Source organism: Malurus melanocephalus, unplaced genomic scaffold, assembly GCF_030028575.1.
Source record: "Malurus melanocephalus ecotype Western Australia unplaced genomic scaffold, MMel_1.1 scaffold_40, whole genome shotgun sequence".
NCBI lineage: Eukaryota > Metazoa > Chordata > Aves > Passeriformes > Maluridae > Malurus > Malurus melanocephalus.
In genome coordinates, this window is record NW_026623272.1 from 1,035,567 (window position 1) to 1,055,569 (window position 20,003).

Here is a 20,003-nt window from a genome sequence, read left to right on the forward strand (position 1 = left end):
TTGTTTAGGTTGGTTGGTTGCGGATGAAGTTTTTTATTTTTATTTTAACAATTACAAATTACAAAGGCTGTGGGCAACTCAGTACTTACTCTGGAAAAGTCTAGGCAATATTGCTGCTGAACTGTAGGCTCCTGGGCAAGTGAGGACAACATTAATGTTCTATTTTAAAAATCAGGAAAAAATGTCTACAATCCTTCAACATAAGTAATAGGAAAAAATGCAAAGGAGGAAATAAATCTACATAAGAAAGTTAAAACCTAGGAAGATGTTTAGCTAGTTGATGACCCTAGTTCAAGTTGTTTTGGATTGCCTTAAAACTACCTCCTGTTCCATTCTACARTAGCAATAATTCAAGCCATCAGTTCAACATACCTTATTGATATGGCCAGTGAGAGAAAACATTTTAGGCATGCTACCAAAATAGTTCAAACTTTACACTTTRGACAAATCCAGTTTCTTAAGTAATGAATCCTTAATAGTTTGATGAGTTTCTAAAACTCTTAAAATMTTTTTCTTGGAGAACCTAGCATTTTGAAAGCATTCAAAGCTGTATCTTCAGAAAACTAAGTGCAGTCTAACAGGGTGACTGGTTTCAAAGCGAGCAAGAGAGGATTTTTGAGTAAAACTATTTCTCCAATAAGACTTCTGTAATCAAGGTGGTAAATATGATGGCTTTTAGGCCAGCACTTCTGTGAAGGTCAGAGTTGAAATTATTCTATCTTAACATTTAGTAAAACAATATGATGGGAAATTAACAGAATTGAATGTTAAACAATTTATAGAAACATTTAACGGACCACATATGCCAACTTCTTAAAACAGCAGAAATGAAACTTGCAATCTATGGGAAATTACTTTTAATCTTAAAACAAAAAATTTCTTTTCAGTGGAATGCAATGTTATCTAATCACTGCTTAGTCAGTAACCGGATCAGAGCCAAAGTATTTGACTGAGAAGAAGGTTTATACTCCATGCAACRTTATGCTGGCTTCCATTCCCCACCCCATTTCAGTTCACTTTTTTTTAAATCCTGCCCACCATCCATTATAATTTCCATTACAGGAGGCCACTTTTCACCCAGAAATGCAATTCCACACAGTACAGATTATTTGCCAGTATTCAATTAGCTTTGATTTATGTGCTACTCCAAACTGCTACAGTTATTACAAGCACCAACCACAGTTTAGCTTCATTCCCTCATTGATAAATAAAGCACAGGCTGAGAATTCCTCAGACTCCAGATTGTACGCAATCAGGGATTCTAGAAGTTGATGAGCAAACAATTTCTTCTTTCTAAAATAACCCAATAGGGTACCTAATAAAGAGGCTTCAATTCACACATCTATCTTGTTCCCCCAGGCTGTAATAAAAAAAAAAAAATTCTGGATTCCAACAGTGGTAGCACAGTTCCAGGCAGACCTCGTCCCTAGCTTACCTAGTAGATATGCACATKTACAAACTCATCCACTGAGAACTGTGGATCACAATATGCAAGACCCTTTAAAAAGCTTACTGTGTTTCCCAAATTGTTAATATCATTCTTTTGGGCATCCAAAATTGCCAGCCTTCCTAGCCTTCCCTGAAAACCTGAAAAGACCACCAAAAGGAACTCGGGGATCTATGAYTCCATGTAGTATGTGCAAGGGGCTACACAATCTCCAAATAAGTCTGTATGACCATTGGACACAACACCAGAGGCACCAAAATGCATATTTGACAAAATTTGCAGAATGTGAAAATACCATGAAGCATCATAAACACAAATCAGAGACAAACAATCATTTAGGACACCAAGCAACTTGAACACAACCTTTTAAAAAAGCAAAATAAATAATTCAAATATCTAAATATCAAGGGATTAAAAGGCATTTCCCCATATTTAAGGGAAGGCATCACAGGTGAGGAAAGTAACTATTAACACAAGGTTATCACAAATCAAAGAGCAGCTTTTTCACATAGGAGATAGTAGTATCATTGGACAGCATTTCAATATGCTCATTTCCTGAAAGCTCAAACATCACCACTTCCTGCTTTTGCATGTCCACCCACTTTTTACATTGCAAGGCACTCTGTAAGTTCACCGTACCGTCCCCATCGCTGTAGAAAATCTTGGGTTCTTTGTCAGGAAAGCTTTCATAATGGAAAGAATCGGGGGTCTCCACGCCGGTGCCRTAGAGGCAGTGGATGCGCACGCCGGGCGGGGTCATGCGGAACACCAGGTGCTCCGTGTCCTGCCGCATCAGCCAGCCGTCCTCAAAGTTAATGTCCCTGTAGAACCGCCCGTAATCCCGCAGAGTGTAGTTGGCTGTWGGGGTGCTTACAAACACCTTGTCTGGAGGCCACGTGTAGTTGTAGGGCAGCATCCAGTTGGTGGAAACTGCTGATCTCTGCTGGTCTCTGATCTTGAGTGAACTGATTACAGGGATTCTGTTGTTGTCACCTTTGGGAAAAAAAGGTGGAACTGCATTATCCATAAAGYCAAGCATCAGTCTTCATCAGCAGCAATTACTAGCATCCATGGTAAAAACATGAACAATAAGTTTGTTACCCTGGCTTACAGTGACGATTTGAAAAGTTTTTCCTCATTTATGATTGTCTGGTTAATTAAATTCTGTAAACTGACTTTTAATAACTTCCAAAATTTAAATGAGTTGATGAACGACTGAAAAAAATGACTTTAACATAACTAAGAGATAATGTATATGCATCTTTCTCCATGTTTTAACAATTGTTCTTGCATCTTCACAAAATTAAAAGCTATTTAATAAATGGCTGATATAGTGATTACTTTTTTTAAAAAAAAGCAAAACCCTGAGACAGATATGAGTTTATATTCTGTGTTTGTTATCATTATCACAATGGCTGTCACATCTCAATTCTTTTGCCAGCTGAACTTTGAATTTTATTTTCTATTATTAGACCCAGGCGGTTACAGCATGTAGTGGGTCCAGGACAACCATGCCATAAAAACTGAAATGCCATAACCAAAACCACTCTTCCTGAAAAATATACTCCGGTACTATTTCAATTCCATGAGGTGGCACTATTGCTTCAGCAAGGAGACACAAAGCATAGTAACGCCAGCTTTAGGAGGACTATATGGGAGACATTGCTAGTCTGAAACAAAGAAAACTCAAAAGAGCACAGCAAGAATCACAAAGGTCCAGAAATATCGGTTTCACAATACTGTGTGTTCAAGCACTTCACTGTGCACTCTCACCACTAAGCTACTGCATTCTGCCTGGCAGTTTTCAGCAAAGGAAGCCCAAGTTCTGAACAGAACAATGAAAGGAATGTGTACAACATTTATTTCCAGTAGAATAATCAAGCACAGAACCTGACTATTCCAGCCTTCTCTTACAAAACTCTTACAAAGTGCTTATCAAATCCTTTACGTTTTTCCTAAGTGTAGAAGTACTGGATGGCCAGCCCCACATTTAAATCAGCATACACAACACTGACTCTCAAAACATTAGGTCTTAGGAAGATACTGATAACATTTAAACCTTTCAACATTTCCAAAACAGAAACAAAGCACCACTGTGAGCTTTGTGTCTTTGCCCACTATAGTAGGATCCAGCAAAGCATTTTTATAAGCAGCTGAAAGAATCACAGAAATCTACAGAAAATCCCACCCATTTACTGTTTCCCACTTTGAAAACATGACATGGGTTTGACACGAAGTTCCTAGGCATTACATATTATAAACAGGAATGGGAGCAGAAAGAATGCATTCATAGAGTGCCTTGTCTTTCCTGCAGAAATTCAGTGTTTTYCTTTAAAGCAACAATTCTTCTGCATTCTAACCCTGATAATTTTAGAAACTCTTAAATAAACTGATGCAATCCAAGTGCATTGTTCACTTCTTGCCATTTCTGTAGCATGCAAATATGTCAGACAAAACCTGTGAGAAAGGGAAATAAATTTTTACAGTGCCATTTCAACAGCTTTAACAATGTGTAAATTGCATGTTTGTATTGAGTCAAGTTTTTTGATTAGTAATGGAGCAGTGCACTACCATTCAGAATCAGATGCCTTTGCTAAGCAAAGTATTCTTTGCTCTGTCCATGCATGGCTGGGTCTTGCTGTGTGTTTTGCATTTTGATGAAGTCCAATTTTTGATGTCAGCTTTGATTAGGACGAAGATAGTGGATATCCAAAGCTAACAAGTCAGAAACAAGCTACAAAACCAAGCCAGAAACATCATGCACTAAATGTCAAAGCACACAATGTAATTACGGTATCACATGATGGGGTAAGTGAAYMTTTTGTATCAGTCATTTTCAGTTAGTGAAGTACATTATGCTGCTTTATTCTATTTTTTTGGGTTTTATTCTCTGGCATATCCAGTGTGCTAAACCCAAGACCTCAAAGACTCACTTTTGTAATCTGCAGTTTTAACTTTCACCTGACATTTACACTGTGGATACCAGGTCAACACCAGGTCTACGAATTTCCTTTAATGCTAACCTCAAGCTGCTGTGTGATCTTTAATCAAAAGAAACTGCTGAATGCTCTGGAGTCCTTGGTAGCTTTGCAATACTGAACAGAGAGCAATCAGGCTGGTGGCAGAAGGGACAGAAATAGAAGGCATCAGGCCAAACAGCAGATGACACAACAATCTGCTGAAAAGAGGTCAGGAGAGGCCAAGAACAGACAAAGCTCCTGGTTACAGGATGTGGGAAAAAAAAAAAAAAAAAAAAAAAAAAAAAAAAGACACCCAAAAAAAAAAAAAAAAAAAAAAATTGGTCTGCTCCCACAAATACGAAAAATAACAGTTGGGTTGCAAGGCTTGAAACACCAAGTGGTCATCACTTACAGAAAAGTATTTTTACCTTCATGGTACCTTAATGTTTTGTTCTGCAGTCTCTTACAGCCAATAGTCTCATCAGCACTATGCACTACACCCAAAATACAGTGCAAACCCTCACATTACCTACCTGAAGCCAGCACACGGAGAGTTTTAGCCACTCCTCCCCAGGGAGCACCTAATGACACATAATCCTTGATGTACTTGTCTTTCCAATCCTGGCTCTGGCGGTTGAGGAAGTAGAGGGTGTACATGTTACCCATACTGTGGGCAATTAGGACAACAGGACTTCCATATTGCTCGTACAGTAACTCTATCATCTTGCGAAGTGCCACAAAATAGTCTTCATTCTCATCTAAAATACAGATTATACAGTTACAATTATTAATTGTGAATGCTAAGCTTTAAAAAAAAAAGCTTTTAAATAATTGAGTTGAACTGCCTGGGGAATTAATAATTCAGAGCTTACAAATTCCAATATTAAATGAAAGGGGTGAGGGCTTTTTCTGTGCGTGCTTTGGTGAAAAGGTGTTTTTCTGTTGTTTTGTTCTGTTTTTAAGCAAGTTTTAAATAGCAAGTGGTTTAAACAAGGAAAAAAAAAAGGAAACCACAACACTGAGTTTGAATCTGCATWCAGGAATACCCAGACCCCAAGAACTAGTCAAAATTAAGTTTTTAGGTATAAGTGTACAGGACGGGAGAAGCGACTCATTATTTGCTGGCAAGCAGAGACAAAATTTTGTTTAAGTAACAGTATATAATTTACTTGGTGCCTTTCTCCAGTCATAAGGCGCTCCTCTTACATCTTCATCACGTGTGTAGCCCCAATCCACTAAACTCTGCACCAACATATAGAAGTAACTTCCTGTAAACATCAGATAAGAGAGAAACAGGACAGTAACAAGATTAGTGATAGAAACAGCTGTCAGACACTACTGCAAAACAAAGTTCCAGAGGCATTATCTAACACCATATATATAGACATTAAACCTGCAGTTTGCTTTTAACAATCTARAAAGCTGCATGCATACTAAACAAAGTAAGTTATACTCACTACCCCCCAAAATTGAGAGAATCACTACTAAAACTTCTTACTAGTTGGCTGATCTCACAAACATTTTGGCAGCACACACTAACAACTCACAAAAGCTTATCAAACTGTTTTTTGAAACACGACTTCTAGAAAAGCACTAAAAAAATCCCTCCAAACACAGTAATCTTCTGCAGCACAAATACAATTATATCATTATTCTGACACCAGCAAAATACAAGGAGCTACAGATCGTGGTACCATATCTCCCAATCCCATTAACCCATCCCTAAGGCCAAAGAACATCTTACTCAGAACTCAGCTGAAGTGCTTTTATTTCAGTTTTGCTTGTCAAGCTTCAGTCACAGAATTTTCTACTCAACCCACCTCATTTTCAGAAAGCGTCTGTCCTCAATGTGCCTACTCAGATTTCATCCAGAAAGCTTAGATTTCACACAACACTAAATAATTTGGAATCTTCTTGTCTCAATCTATCAGGCCATGCAACAAACAAAACAATACAATGCAATGAAAACTCACAACAGCAAAGTGAGCTCATGGAACTGTAATTTGAAATCACATTTCAGCAGCTTGTTGCATAAAGACATACTAGAAAAAGCCTCCAAGTGACAAAGTGCTCCAGACACAGCTTGTACATACCAACGCTCCTTTTACTTGGGTCAAGAAATTCCAAGGAAAAGGTCTGTCCAAATCCTGGGACTCTGATATCCACTCCATCCGGTGGTTCTGTAACCTTACTTGTTCGATTATATACCAGCCTGGGGAGGAGAGGAAGAAAAACAAAGAAAAAACCCATGAAACATGTTATATTGCCACATGACAACCCTCAACTACATTGGGTCTTACATTCTGAGTGCAGTACAAGAACTTTAAGTGCTGTTACTCAGAAGGAGGAAAAAAACCCAACCCAAGCAGACACGATCAGAGTACTCTCACAGCTAAGAGGTTATACAATGCAAACAATAATTACTTCAATGCTTTACGTGCACAATCTAAGACCTTTTGTCTCTATAACAGTGAGTATATGGAACTGTGGCTGAACTTCATCTCTAAAATATGAGCTACTTTATAYAGTTGTGTAATACTTGACTTTGCATCAAGCCACATAACAGAGACAACTTATAAAGAGCACACAAATGTTTCAGTAGGATATAAAATAYCTATAAAATCAGACTATTATCCTATTTAAAAATAATTAATTTCTGTTTAACTAGAAACACTCATCAGCATAAGGGAATAGTTTTTCTASATTAATAAAGACTGGCACCTCAGAAAACACATTGAGGTATTGAGTGTTTTGTAAATACTTTTCAAATCAGTTTAAGAYGTGAAGAATCTGGAGCAGAGTCCAGAGTTTATTTTTTCAATCATTGCTATTATTATAGTTGGAGGCTGGTTTGTTTTTAACACCATATCAATAAAATTCCCTTTGCTGAATGCACATTTTCACCCCAGATGGAGTCCAAGAATCTAAACCGATGCATAAATCTCTCAACAAAAATATCCCTAGTCCATAAGGCATAGGGCAAGACAAAGCAAACTGCTTTACAACAGCTCATTCACAAAAGAGCAACATGCCAATACAATAGTTTTCAATCRCACCACAATTATTTCTTGTTTTCATGCACATATTTATATTTTCTTACAGGAACATTAATAAAGCAGATTGAATTAGGAAATAGTGTCAAGGCTTTAAATTAGGCARTTTTGAAAACCAAAATATTTCAGGTGGAACTTCCTGTGCATCAGTTTCTGCCCATTTCCTCTTGTCCTATAGCTTGGCATCACCAAGAAGAGCCTGCTCCACRGAGCAGAAAACATCCTCCTTTAGATAAGGCCATAGAGGTGCTCAATAAGTGCTCAAACCTACACTGAATAACTTGTAAAAGAGAAAGTGGAACAAACTAAAAGGGCCTSTGCTCCTCATCAGCAGTAACAGTGACCTCAGACACAATAGAGCCGTATCTTCAGACCCACCCTGTCAGKCCATCCAGCAGAATTCCAAGGAATTTCTTTCACTGGTCTTCAACCAGAAAAGGAATTAAAAGGCAGCCATTCTGCATGTTAGCCTAAGCAAAGGATGTAACAGCAAAGAGCAGGGTTTCTGATCTTACCTGATATTATCAATCCAGCAGTCAATAATGACAGGCAGAAGCAATTCTAGATTCAGCCACAGTGTAAAATAACTGTCTGTCTTCTTAGAGCAGAGATAGTGCACCACTGATGGCTTRTCCAACTTTGCTTCCAGCTGATTACCTAAGTCCCCTGGAACTGAAAAATACAAAAAGGAGAGAGAGATAAAAAGGAGAGAGTTAATTAAAGCATATAACATTTTATATTGTAATACACACATCTAMATACTGTAGTCTTTATAGGCATTATCACTGCATCCAGAGACAGCTAGGTTTCATAAATGGATAAAAATTACTACAACAGGAGGTGGTACTACATGCACATTTTCCATTGAAAATATTTATTTCTTTTCAAAAACCATTATCTCAGAAACCATCATGTAGAACGATACTGGATCAACAGGTTATAACTTCAAAGAGCAGACTATATAGCAACCTATACAGTAACCACTTGGAGGAGACAGTGTTGGGTATTTGCACCTTCCCAAAGCATACACTAAATGCCAGTATTCCTTTGTTTATTCTCTGTTATTTTTTTTAAAGCCTAGGTGGAAACGGGAATATTTCTCCAAATTAGAATTAGGCTTAACCAAACACTCTTACAATTTTCAGCAGCAAGTTTTTCAGAGAAACTTTTACATTTGGTTATATTTAGTCATTTTTTCCTCAAGAACCAGAAAGGCAAAAAACATTTCAGTAACTTCAGTTTTTCYGTATTAGAAAAATGTAGAAGTTAGGCAGTTCCTAAGAGTTCTCTCTACCACTTTCAGCTTCACAAAGCCCCCTTTTTAGGGTTTTTACATGTCAATGTTTAGTTTTCTAGTTTATTAATGCAGGTGTACCCATGTATTTGCTCCCCCTTGTCCTCCAGTAAATTATTTAATCAAAACAGTTCAAGTTCTATAATACACTGATACTGAGCAATGGTTTAAGGAAAGAGGTAAAATCTTTCAGCAGAATGCCTATTTTAAGTGGGAAAGCAGAAACACTATTGCAGAACTGAAAAAGGCCAGAACTTCCGACAACCACTCTCTTACAACCTCCAACAGGTTATGCCCCACCACAAGATATACCTCAGGATTTCTTTATTTAGTACCTCTACTTTCTCGTAAGGTTTTTAGGGACTTTATATTTGTAGCCTTAAGTGAAAMGTTAAAAGGCCCAGTAGCTGACCATGGTTTATTTTAGGTCATATTTCAAGGACYCTGATATACTGGAAAGCATAGTAAGGGAGATTACAATGTTGCATCACACCCTAGAAAGAGTTTACTGAAGTTCASTCTTGTAACCTCACAAAATCCTTAGTTATTGCTTAGAAAACTAAGGCAGCAACTTGCTCCAAACTCGTGCCTCTGCCTTAACAGTGCTTTTAATTGGAAAAGGAACAGAAYGTAATTCTATTTATATCAATCTTTCATGACTGGCCAGTTCCAGCAGCAGACCTGCCAAGGACAGAACAGGTTGATTTTGTCTTCAGTTTCAATGCAAAGCAAAGAAGAGTGACACTGTGTTCTATCTTGGAAACTCACTTCCTTGGGTAAAAATAAATCTCCTCCAGCAAAGATATCTTTTAAAGATTTAGACACACATCTGGAGTATTAGAGTTTGGAGAACTTGCTGAGGTCTCCAAACTGCACTCAATCATAAGCACTCCTGCTCAGAGCAGGAAAACTCACAACTGAAGAAGTTGCAGATTATAATCAAGATACATTTATCAACAAAAGTGCTGAAAGCAGGAAAATATACAAAGTTGCACTTGGATTTAATGGAATGATCTTAGATTAACTGCAAGTTTCATTTAGTTAAGATCTTTTATCTTCAAGCTTCTAGAGGATAGAGGCTATGCTCCTGTGTCCAATTCAGGATACAAGATGAGAAACATGACAATGTTTTTTACTGAAGAGATGATAAGGAACAAGATGAAAAATGGCAAAAGATAAAAGTAATCAAAAGATAAGGAATAAATTCCACCTGTGCCAAGATACATAACRCAGTTAAAAACAATTATCATGTACAAGTACGATGCCTGTTTGTTTGAAAAGCAGGGATAACAAAAATGTTYTTGTCATGCTTTCCATGTTAACGTTTCCATGTTAACTGTGAAACTGCTAATCAGTATCATTCACAACTTGGGGGGTTTTCATTTCTAAAGTATACCCTGCAAACTGAATATGGTTCATKATGAACCTATGGGAACAAACCACAAATTTTGGGTTTTGAGATTATGGAAAAAAACATCCAAGATCTTCAAACCTCATCCAACCCAGTTTAACAGCGTTAATGATTTACATTTTGGCTGGAGAACGACTTAGTGTTTTTTTATAAGTAACAGGTTAGAAAAATATCACACTGAAGATTAATTCTGCAGGTTAAGGACATAACTTTCCACATTTTCTATGGTGGTATTTGAAAGCAGTAGAAAAACATCTTTTCCTTTGCTATCAGGCCATACGGAGAAAGCACCTGTGGGCAGAGTAATCTGTATGCAATTTYTCTCCTCATCCTCTCATCTACCATATGGGTAATTTCCAAGCCTTTTTGCTGGAAACATTAAAGAGAGCTGCTACTTTTAAATGTCTGCAGACTGACCCCAAAATACTTTGCTTAGGAAGTTCTGCAAAATACATCAGCACTAGTTAAGACCGGATGTCCAAGAAGAGATCTTCAGTCAGCAGTACCCTGCTTCTCTAATTTGCAGCTGTATAATTCCTCYATTGATTATAGAACTGCAACACTTGGAAAAATGAGATTTCTTATTCAGAAAAAAAAATTATTTCCATAAGATTTTGTGTACTATCAGTTCTAGAAGATCCTCATTTTCCAAAAAGATTCTAAATCCAAATGAACTCACTCTAATACACTGATGAGMCCAATTCACTTCCAATACTTACAGTATCCTTGGCTCATTTTTTTTTCCAGGAAACTAGTGGATCTCCCTTTGGGATGTTTTTGCATGATGAAACTTCGTGGAAAAGCACATTTATAAACAGCATTAGAGTTTAAGAGARGTAACAAAYTGTGAACTGCAGCAWTTAGCTTTAGGATACATTCATACTGCTGCCTATCACTGTTCTCAAATCTTAATGACTGATTCACAGCTCCCACCCTGGAAGTGCACTTACTTTAAGACTACTCAGATGATAAAGAAAAAAAAGATCATTCAATGAATGACCAAATATGAGGATCCTAAGGAAAAAAAAGTATCTATTTAATAACAGGGTGGGGAGCTAGTATATGTTTTATGGGAGGGGAAAAAAAAAAAAAAAAAAAAAAAAAAAAAAAAGAGAGGGGAGAAAAAAAAAAATTTTATAAGGGGGAAAAAAAAAAAAAAAAAAAAAAAAAAAAAAAGAGGGCCAGCAGTTGGTACTTTTTTGCTACCTTTATCTGAAATGGAAATGCCTTTGGGTACTTATCAGCTATTGTAACTTTTTAACCAGTATTATTTCCTCAAATAACTGTTGTCTGTTTGGTTCTATAAATGTCTTCCTTCAAAATGAACCAACTTTTCTGGAAAATTAATTTTAAACTCTGACCACAGTTCTCTAAGAATGTCTTGAAGTAGCTCATACACTCCATAGACTGCCATAGAAAAGGCCTGTGTTTAAAATTAGGAACAAGAAAGCAAACAACGTCTCACATGATACTTCCAGATACCTTGGATCACATGAGGCATAAACATTTAAATCACTCCTGACATCTAGCCAGCTGACCATACAAACACACTGAGCTCAATTAGCAGTCAGCAGGAATTCACAGGCAAAGCTCTTTTGCATGTAAATCAATTATTAACAAACTTCATTTAGGTGTCTTTCTAGAAAACTTTAGCCAAGTACCTAACAAATTGTTTGCAGAAGGTATCAGAACATCGATATAGTAATTGTGTTGAGTCAGCCCTAAAAGGTAAAGAGTTCAGTGCATCTGACACTGATCTTATAAGGATGGGTTATGAGCTCCAAAAATTTCAGACACAAGATAGTACACAGTGATTATCAATAGATTATATGAGAAAATTAAGGAGGAAGAACAGCCACAATACAAACTACTTATCACAAGCATTAAWGACAAGCCTGTCCAACATGACTAAACTGATAAGTGTGAAAAATTAAAATGCATCTTAAAATACTAAGCAGATAGAGTAAAAAGTAATTGCACAGAATATAGGTAACATACATTTTCAGTGGACAGTCTGTAGAAAGAAGTATTCAGTGGGTTAGTTTGGTTCTCAAAGGAGATTTTTCTGTGTRATTATATTATCCTGACTAAATAGAAAACACTTTTATAAAGGCACAAGAGCACGTCAGCATCACAATTAGTCTCCTTTTCCCCAAAAACACTTGGGAAAGGAAGACAATCAAGCAGGCTCTGCAAATAAGGTTTTGACTTTTATCTCTTTCTTCTTCTTTAGGATCACTATTATATTATTATATTAATACTTTTTATTTAAATCTCAGAGAAAAGTGAGCAATTGCACTTCAGTATTTTGCTGTCAGTTACTACTCATGGAAAGTCTTGCTGCCTTGGTATAAACAAACATGAGCTCCAGGCACAGTAGCTCCTGCTACTAAGGCACCTTGAGGATGCACAAACCAGGTTGAAAAACAACCTAATTCAAACTACGTGGTGCCATTCTCCCCACTCTTCATGCCAGCTCCTCCATTAAAGGAATTCAACTACAAAATTAATCACTTCCTCACCAKGTTATTTTCTCATGCTTTAGCAAGATAAAGGACTCCACAAAGTGGCAAACAAACAGGTACAAGGCAAGCTGGGTGAGCAATGAGCTCTTAGACTGGCACAGCTGTTCCACAGAACCACCTTTCACCTGAGCCAGCTGGGGGCTCTCCAAATCTGTTGCGCTGTTGCCATCACAACTACGGCCAAGAGTTACAAGGTTGTATTCATGCAGCTCAGCTGTTTTCAGATGTGAGATTCCTCGAAGCAGCAGTTTTGTCAGTACCTGGGCAGCAGAACCAGTAACCCATATATAAGCAATGCTTCATATTTTGCAAGATTCTGCTCTGCTTCCCCCTCTGTTACTTGGGTAAGCACAGATTGCAACTACAAACTGGGGTCATCACACAAAAGGTTTGAGAGCAAGCTAGACTGGGTCTTGTGACCATCACTGGTCTAAAACATTCCTGAAGTGATCATTATGTTGAAAATATTCCTTTAAACAGCATTTCTTCTTTCTTTATTTCTTAAGATCAGGTGGCCAACTTGCCACACACAGAACAAGACCAAACTTAACTCCCCTTTCTACTGAAATGTGTTAACYTCCAAACAAATCAAGAGTGCTTTGACCATGACACCCTGTTTACTATAAAAGATAAAAATGTATTTAAAAACTGAAGTTATATAAAGAACTAGSAGTCTAGATGCCAGTCTGATAAATCAGGACGATCAGCTCTGCATTCTCACCTGGTATGAGCTCCAAATTAATTTTGGGCTAGTACAGGCCTGCATAATGCAGCCTTGCATCTCAAAACCTCCTACCTCACTTGGGTACCCAGGTGATGTGGCTTTTTCTTTTTTTCTCCCTTCCCCCAAACACATGTGTTAAGCCAGCACTTAGAATGCTTCCCTCAAGGATTCTCCTGAGCCCTTCCACCATCCTCATCACAGTAATATCTCAAAAGGTTATCTTAACATGTCACATGCAAGAAGGGTAWGGACTGGGCAGCAAAAAACCCAGCAAATTTTAAAATGCAGAGACCAACTAGAAYGGGAAGAGGTGCAAGTTCTGTAGTGTTTGATGAAAATTCACTGTAACAGCAAGAGAGTCTGTTGTAAACCACTCCGGATGAATGTGCTCAGCCTCACAGTACTTACTGGAATGTCTCTTAAGAAAATGTAGGTCAGCCACAGTTCTTAAAACCAYCCTTAGGGAACATATATACTTACAGTAGATCCATCAGTAGTAAATCCACACTTCCACAATCAGTAACCCTTTCTCTCAATTGCTTTTAAATCTTTGATTTCTTCCCAGCTAGAGTTCAATATTGGATCAGCAGCTAAAGCATCTTTGTCATCAGGAAGCTTGCACTGCAGCAAGTGCCAAGACCGACTGCTAAACCTCAGCACTACAGAGTGGGGAGATGGCATAAAAGATTGTTTCTAGCTTCCCCAGACACAATTCAAAGAACTTTTGTTCCTGTTTCAGCTCCTGCCTCTTAAGACATCCTTTTGCAGTTTCTACTTCCACAGCCTCTCAGTCAGTTCCATGGCCTTTTAACATCTGCAGATTTGTACACACTGCTCCYGAGATAACATTTTTTAAGATGCTGTGTTAGAGTTTGCCCTTCTAAGTCAGAAGTTTGTAACAGTTGCAACAAAGTCACCATTAGAGCCTAAATTATTATCAAGAAATGGAGCTTGAACTGAACAACATGCCACTGATTATCCTTTTCCCAATATTTTTCCCATCTTCTTAGTTTTTCTTCCCTTGTGACCATCAAGGTTAATCAATAACACGAACATGAAGCATGCTACTGACATTACTGTCACCAAATGCACTTGCTGTCTTGGGATGCTTAAGAATTACAGTTTCAGTAGGCAAGTTATTAAAACACTTAACATTTATTTATATCTTCTTATCATGGGATACAAAAAACAACTAGCAAATGTTAGTCATTAACTACTATACGAAATTGTCTGCATGTTCACTACAAACTATAGTGTGTTAACAGGTGAAACCACGGGCCAATAACAAATACTCATTTTCCATGCTCTATGATGAAATAAGCCTATTTTTTTTTTTTGAGTTTTGTAATTCAACTGCTGGAACACCCAATCACTCCTCTTTCCACATCTGATACCAACCTCTTCAACAAAARGTTCACATAGAGGAAAGACTTAAGTAGCGATGCTCTGGCGTTAACTAATGAGCTCGAAGTGTATTAAAGCRAGCCTTGTCTCTCCCCTGCCCGCTGCCAGGCCAGGGCAGCCAATGCTTCGTGCACGCCCGTGCCCCCCGTGCGCTGCCCCGGCCTGGACCTTCTGCGGCGGGGCCGGGCCGAGCTGCCAGGGCCGGGGCAGCTGCGGAGCCGCCGCTCGGTGCGGGCTCTGCGCCCCCGGTGCCCGCAGCCCCCGGAGCCGGGGCACTGCCAGCGGCGGGCGGGGTGCATTCCCCGCGGCTAAGCCGAGCCCGCAGCGTCCCGGTCCCTCCGTGCCCCCGCCGCCGGGGGTGGGTAATGGGGCCGGCGGGCTCAGCTCAGCTCAGCCCGGCCCCGCAGCGCCCGCCCGCCGCCCCCCGGCTCTTACCCAGCACCACGGGCGGCCCCGGGGGCCGGCGGTGCGGCGCGCTCCCGCCGCCGGGGCACAACAGCAACAGCAGGAGGCTGAGGAGAGAGCTCCGTGCGGAGCGCGGGAGGAGCCAGGCGSCAGCCGGCAGGAACATCGCCCCAGCGCATAACCCCGAGCCCGAGAGCCGCCACCGCTGCGCCGGGGCTGCCGCGGCCCGGCCGGAGTGCGGCCCCGCCGCCCGGCACGGCCAGAAAAGGGCCCGCCCGCCCCGCCGGGCCCGCCCCTCCTCGCGTCACCGCCGAGCGCGGAGGGCCCGGGCGGCCGCGGCTCGGCCCCGGCTGTGGGAGCCCCGCCGAAAGCYCTGTCCGTGTGGCGGCCCCGGCCGCAGGCACCGGCAGCTGCCCCGGACAGGTACGGAGGGCACCCCACAGCTCCGGGCCGGGGCAGAACGCTCTGAGCGGGGAGACGCTGAGGGAGGAGCGCCTTTGTTCGCATTACTACGKCTACAGTTGTGAGGCCGTGGTAATTTCTAACAGCGAAGTCATGGGCGTTTGCTGCAAAACATGTCTAAAAATAAGTAGCACATAAGGGGCGTGGTCAGAATGGTTCAAGGGAAAGCAAAGRTGTTTGGAGGAGCTGGGAATTTTAGTGTCGCACGGTCAAAGCATTGATAGAGAAACTCGGGCATACCTGCGCTTCAGGCAATACCCGAMTAACGTGAGGGCTGACTGATGCCGAGGATCGCTGGGATTAGGCGTTTGGCAATACGGAGAGGGRAAAAAAAATCATTAGACCTCTACACATGTAACATGAACAGGCAGACCTGTAATTACAGTAATTGGGAACCAGAAGGGTATTAAACCTTTGTACTTCCGTAATACCAGTTAGTAGGGGCTACGTGCTCTGTTTGGTGTACAGGTCTCTTGGTGGGTGTCTGTGGAGAGGAATGAGGAAGGGTATCCACAGAAGCCAAAACTAAACAGGGGCAAAAATGGTACTTGCAACCAGTTTAATCACAGCTCATGAGCAGTGATGATTGTGCTGATGGGCAGGACAAGGTTTCCTTAATTCACTCATATATCTACACCTGCTGTGAAAGCACACTTTCTGAGTCAGATGTTATCAATTCATGCTCAGGATAAAGCTATTTCTGATAAGGTTACTTTGCAGCACAAGCACTATACTGTCTACTTCACAGCTTCCTACATTCCCCAGAGGATCTACTGATTTCCAGAAATATTCCTACTTGAATGGTGAATACACTAGCATGARCGATACCACAAATGAAGACATGTGAGTGAAGGACAAGTAGAAATAGAGAACTACTCAGTGACTTGGGGTATAAAATTTAAACTCTTCTTGCCTCACTGAGTTCAGCATTCACTTCTGTAGTTCCTGAAGAGACATATGGCAGAGATCTGTGTATGAGGGCAGAATCTGATAAATCAGGTACACAGCCTACTGAGACAAGTTTAGAAAAGTCGTGTTGCATTGACATGGAAGGAGGAGGATACATCTTCCTCCTTAAAAGGAAGAAAATGCRACAAATCATTCAAGGAAGGTAAGGCTAAATCTAAATCTGTACTTGCTTTTTTCTAGGCAGCAACCACACCTTGTGTGTTTACATCCAATAAAACCAAAGACAGGTGCTTAGTCACCMTGCAAGTGTTGACATGAAATGACCTCCTACTAAAACAAACTACAGGGCGTGCAAGTATGGCTGACTAAAACTGATTGCAACAGTGAACCCGATGTACGAATTAAAAGTTACAAAATGCAGCAAAAGACCTTATGGAAGGGTAAAACAATATTTAAAAGTGTCTGAAGTGAGTTTTCTCTCGTACTCAAAAGCCCCAGAATGCACACATCCAAATAGCCTGGCTGGGTTCACTTGTGCTATGACACAAGGTTCAAGGAATGACACCTGTCAAGTCCTCTGCTCTTGTGGGTTCCCTTGGGTGGCMTCAAAGCATCATCTTGGAAAATAYTTTCTGTGCCTTGCTGTAGGCCTCTCAGCACAGGCCATTTGGGCTCAATCACATTTGTCAGCATTTACAAGTATAACTCCTATTGAGTATCACATATGTATAACTTCTGTGACCATTTCTTCATCATTGATGCTACTTGAGATGTCTTCAAACCAATATTTCCTTTACATGTCTCTGTGCTGTTTTGACACTTGACTAAAATACTTTCCATCTAATTCTGTTCCAGGAAAAGTCTTTTGAGTACATAATTGCTATTCCTGCAAGCACAGGCTCTTTAGATAACGGTCTTTTAGCTGATGAATCAAATGCTGTATATTTGTTATTACTTTCATTGTCTCCRTTTGTGAGATCAGAACCATTTGCATTTAAAGACAAAGTAAATTAAGCTCTTTGCCTTTGTAASTTTTAAATATGCACAGCAAATTTATTTTTCACACTGAGTGCCTGGTGCTGTTGCCATTCACCAACAAACCCAGGAACCTGGGCACACAGCATTGCTTTACAGCTCACGATACCCTGCTATTAATTGAGTCCATGTTACTATTTCCAAGGGCTGTTTTGTTAGAAAAGCAATTCAGCTCTTTCCCCACAAAGAATGAATTAACAACACGGTATTTGTAGATTAACAGCAGTTCAGGAAYATGACCATGTGTAGCCACACAGAAATCTACCAGTCATCATCCCAGGGAGATTAAAAAAATAACAGAACCAACTACAGACCTGAACTGCCCGTAAAATGCCAGCCAGCTAATATTTTATGAAATACATGCTTTATACTGCTTCCTTCACGTTTTGTATCCCAAACTGACTAGAAATGGAAATGCAGTTGTTAACAGTTGAACTACTGCTAAAAGGAGTACTGCATCTTTTCCACTTATGTATGAAGAGAAAAAAAAATCATTATCCATACTTCAGAGGCTAGTTTGTTATCACTATAGATTTTTTTTCATGTGCGTGATCCATCTTCTAAGAAGATATTCTTTATTTCGTCCAAAAACCCCTCACCATAGAAATAAATTATATTAAATGCCAGAAGCTACAGTGTCAGKAGCATTATCTTTGTTTAAGACTCTTTGAGGACTTGCACTGGCAACTTGACAAAAACTGTGAATTGGATATGAGTTTGCACACTGGTTATTTAAAAGAAACAATCCTTTCCAGAAATCTMCTGTTTGTTTAAATGTCTTTTATTGGATTGAACAGAATTCTCTGTTTGCCTCAGATCCTTGCCATTTAAGTGGTGTTTGTATTGGCTCAAATACTCAAACACAATTGTGCTGAGTTACACGAGTAGAAGACAGGCAGCTTCAAAGAAAGATGTGAGGACAACCAGTGTTATCACAATCTACTCTGTCCTTGCACCTCAGCACAGTGCCACAATCCCAGRACACAATCTGACATGCATTTGAACCGGGGCTGCAAAGACAACTTCTTCCTTTCACTTCTCCCTGCTTGCTCAGAGCTTCACATCCACTTCCATACTGTTCCACATTGTGCTGCTCATTAGCATTAGGACAGTAAACAAGACTTGTGTTCCTCATTGTCTCTCAGGCTAAATTTGGCTACAGAATCAAACAGGGTCTGAAAAAAAGGGAAGAAAGTGGTGGGCAGTTGGGTAGTGGGAATGCGGAAATGCAGGCTGGCATAAACATCAACCCACAAACTCAGAGCCAAGGTAAGATAATCACAATTAACAGATTGACAGCCATTGTCATCGATCTTCAAACCTTTAATCCATATAATAGAGATCATATTACTCCTTTGGCTCATGTCAATTTGTCCTTGTAAACCATCCCTGTAAAAGAGGTTCATRGTAAATAGTGAGGATTTAATTACTAACAAGCTGAATTTCAGAATTCCTGCTCAAAGAGAATTTTGTTAGAATCTGGGACAGAAATTCTTAGCAAGAATCCTCAGACTTAACTAATGGGAGTTTTACTCAAGAAGGGTGGCATGGGAAGATGAAATGGGGAGATACAATTTTGTGTAGGATGAATATATGCCGAAAAGTGTTGAAAATAGAATCCATGTTGTGTTGAAAACTGAGTAGGTTGAACCCTCAGGSACAGTTTAGGTCTTGCACAAGTTCCCACAAATTACAGCAACTTCCCAGCACATTGCGAGAGTGGTAGAACCTGACACCTTTTGCTGTGCAGAGAAACATAGGCCCTSTGAGGTAGAAAGCTGACACGGTGGTTGTAATCTGCAGACAGGGTACTTTTTCTGTGAAGAAGTGATTTGGAGAAAAAAGCAGAATTTGGCATGCTGTCCTTGTGAGGCTTAACATGTCTTACGAGAGTGGTTAGAGAGGACATGGTGACACCAGTCAAGAAGCAGCATTTCAGGATTCTTATCCACGTGTAATGAAAAGGCAAGAGCCCACTGTTTAATAAGCAGTTCCATCCAGTGTCACACCTGTTTGGTGCCCCAGCTGGGCAGGGTGTCAGGGAAGTTGCAGAGAAATACAGGGCTTAGGAAATCTGCTTGCTCCRAGCTATTTCTGAAGAGACACAACTTTGCTGCTACTGAATCCAATGGATTACTGACAAAAGTGAATCCATCTGTGGAAACACAAGTGTGTCCAGAAGAACTGWAACTGGTGTCAGTAATTTGGTCATGTATTGAAGGGGATGTTGGTGTTTGTCTAGTCTCCTTAAGGTTTCGCTTACTCATTTTCAGTGCCAAATTGTTCCCACACTGAAGGATGGAAAAACGTCTGACCCTGATCACATTTGCTGAGAGACTTGCCTTCAGCCTATAAGAAACAATCTCTAAGTTCC

General features: G+C 40.0%; 1 protein-coding gene across 1 annotated transcript; it reads right to left on the reverse strand.

The window, feature by feature from the left end:
* Positions 1-840: 840 nt before the first annotated feature.
* On the reverse strand, positions 841-15,451 carry PLA2G15 (phospholipase A2 group XV). Its single transcript, XM_057364610.1, has 6 exons — positions 15,254-15,451; positions 7,976-8,132; positions 6,501-6,619; positions 5,577-5,675; positions 4,941-5,165; positions 841-2,440 (listed from the first exon to the last, which is right to left on the reverse strand). The coding sequence occupies exons 1-6, from the start codon at positions 15,387-15,389 to the stop codon at positions 1,929-1,931; spliced, it is 1,248 nt and encodes a 415-aa protein (XP_057220593.1). The 5' UTR covers positions 15,390-15,451; the 3' UTR covers positions 841-1,928.
* Between the last annotated feature and the right edge of the window lie 4,552 nt (positions 15,452-20,003).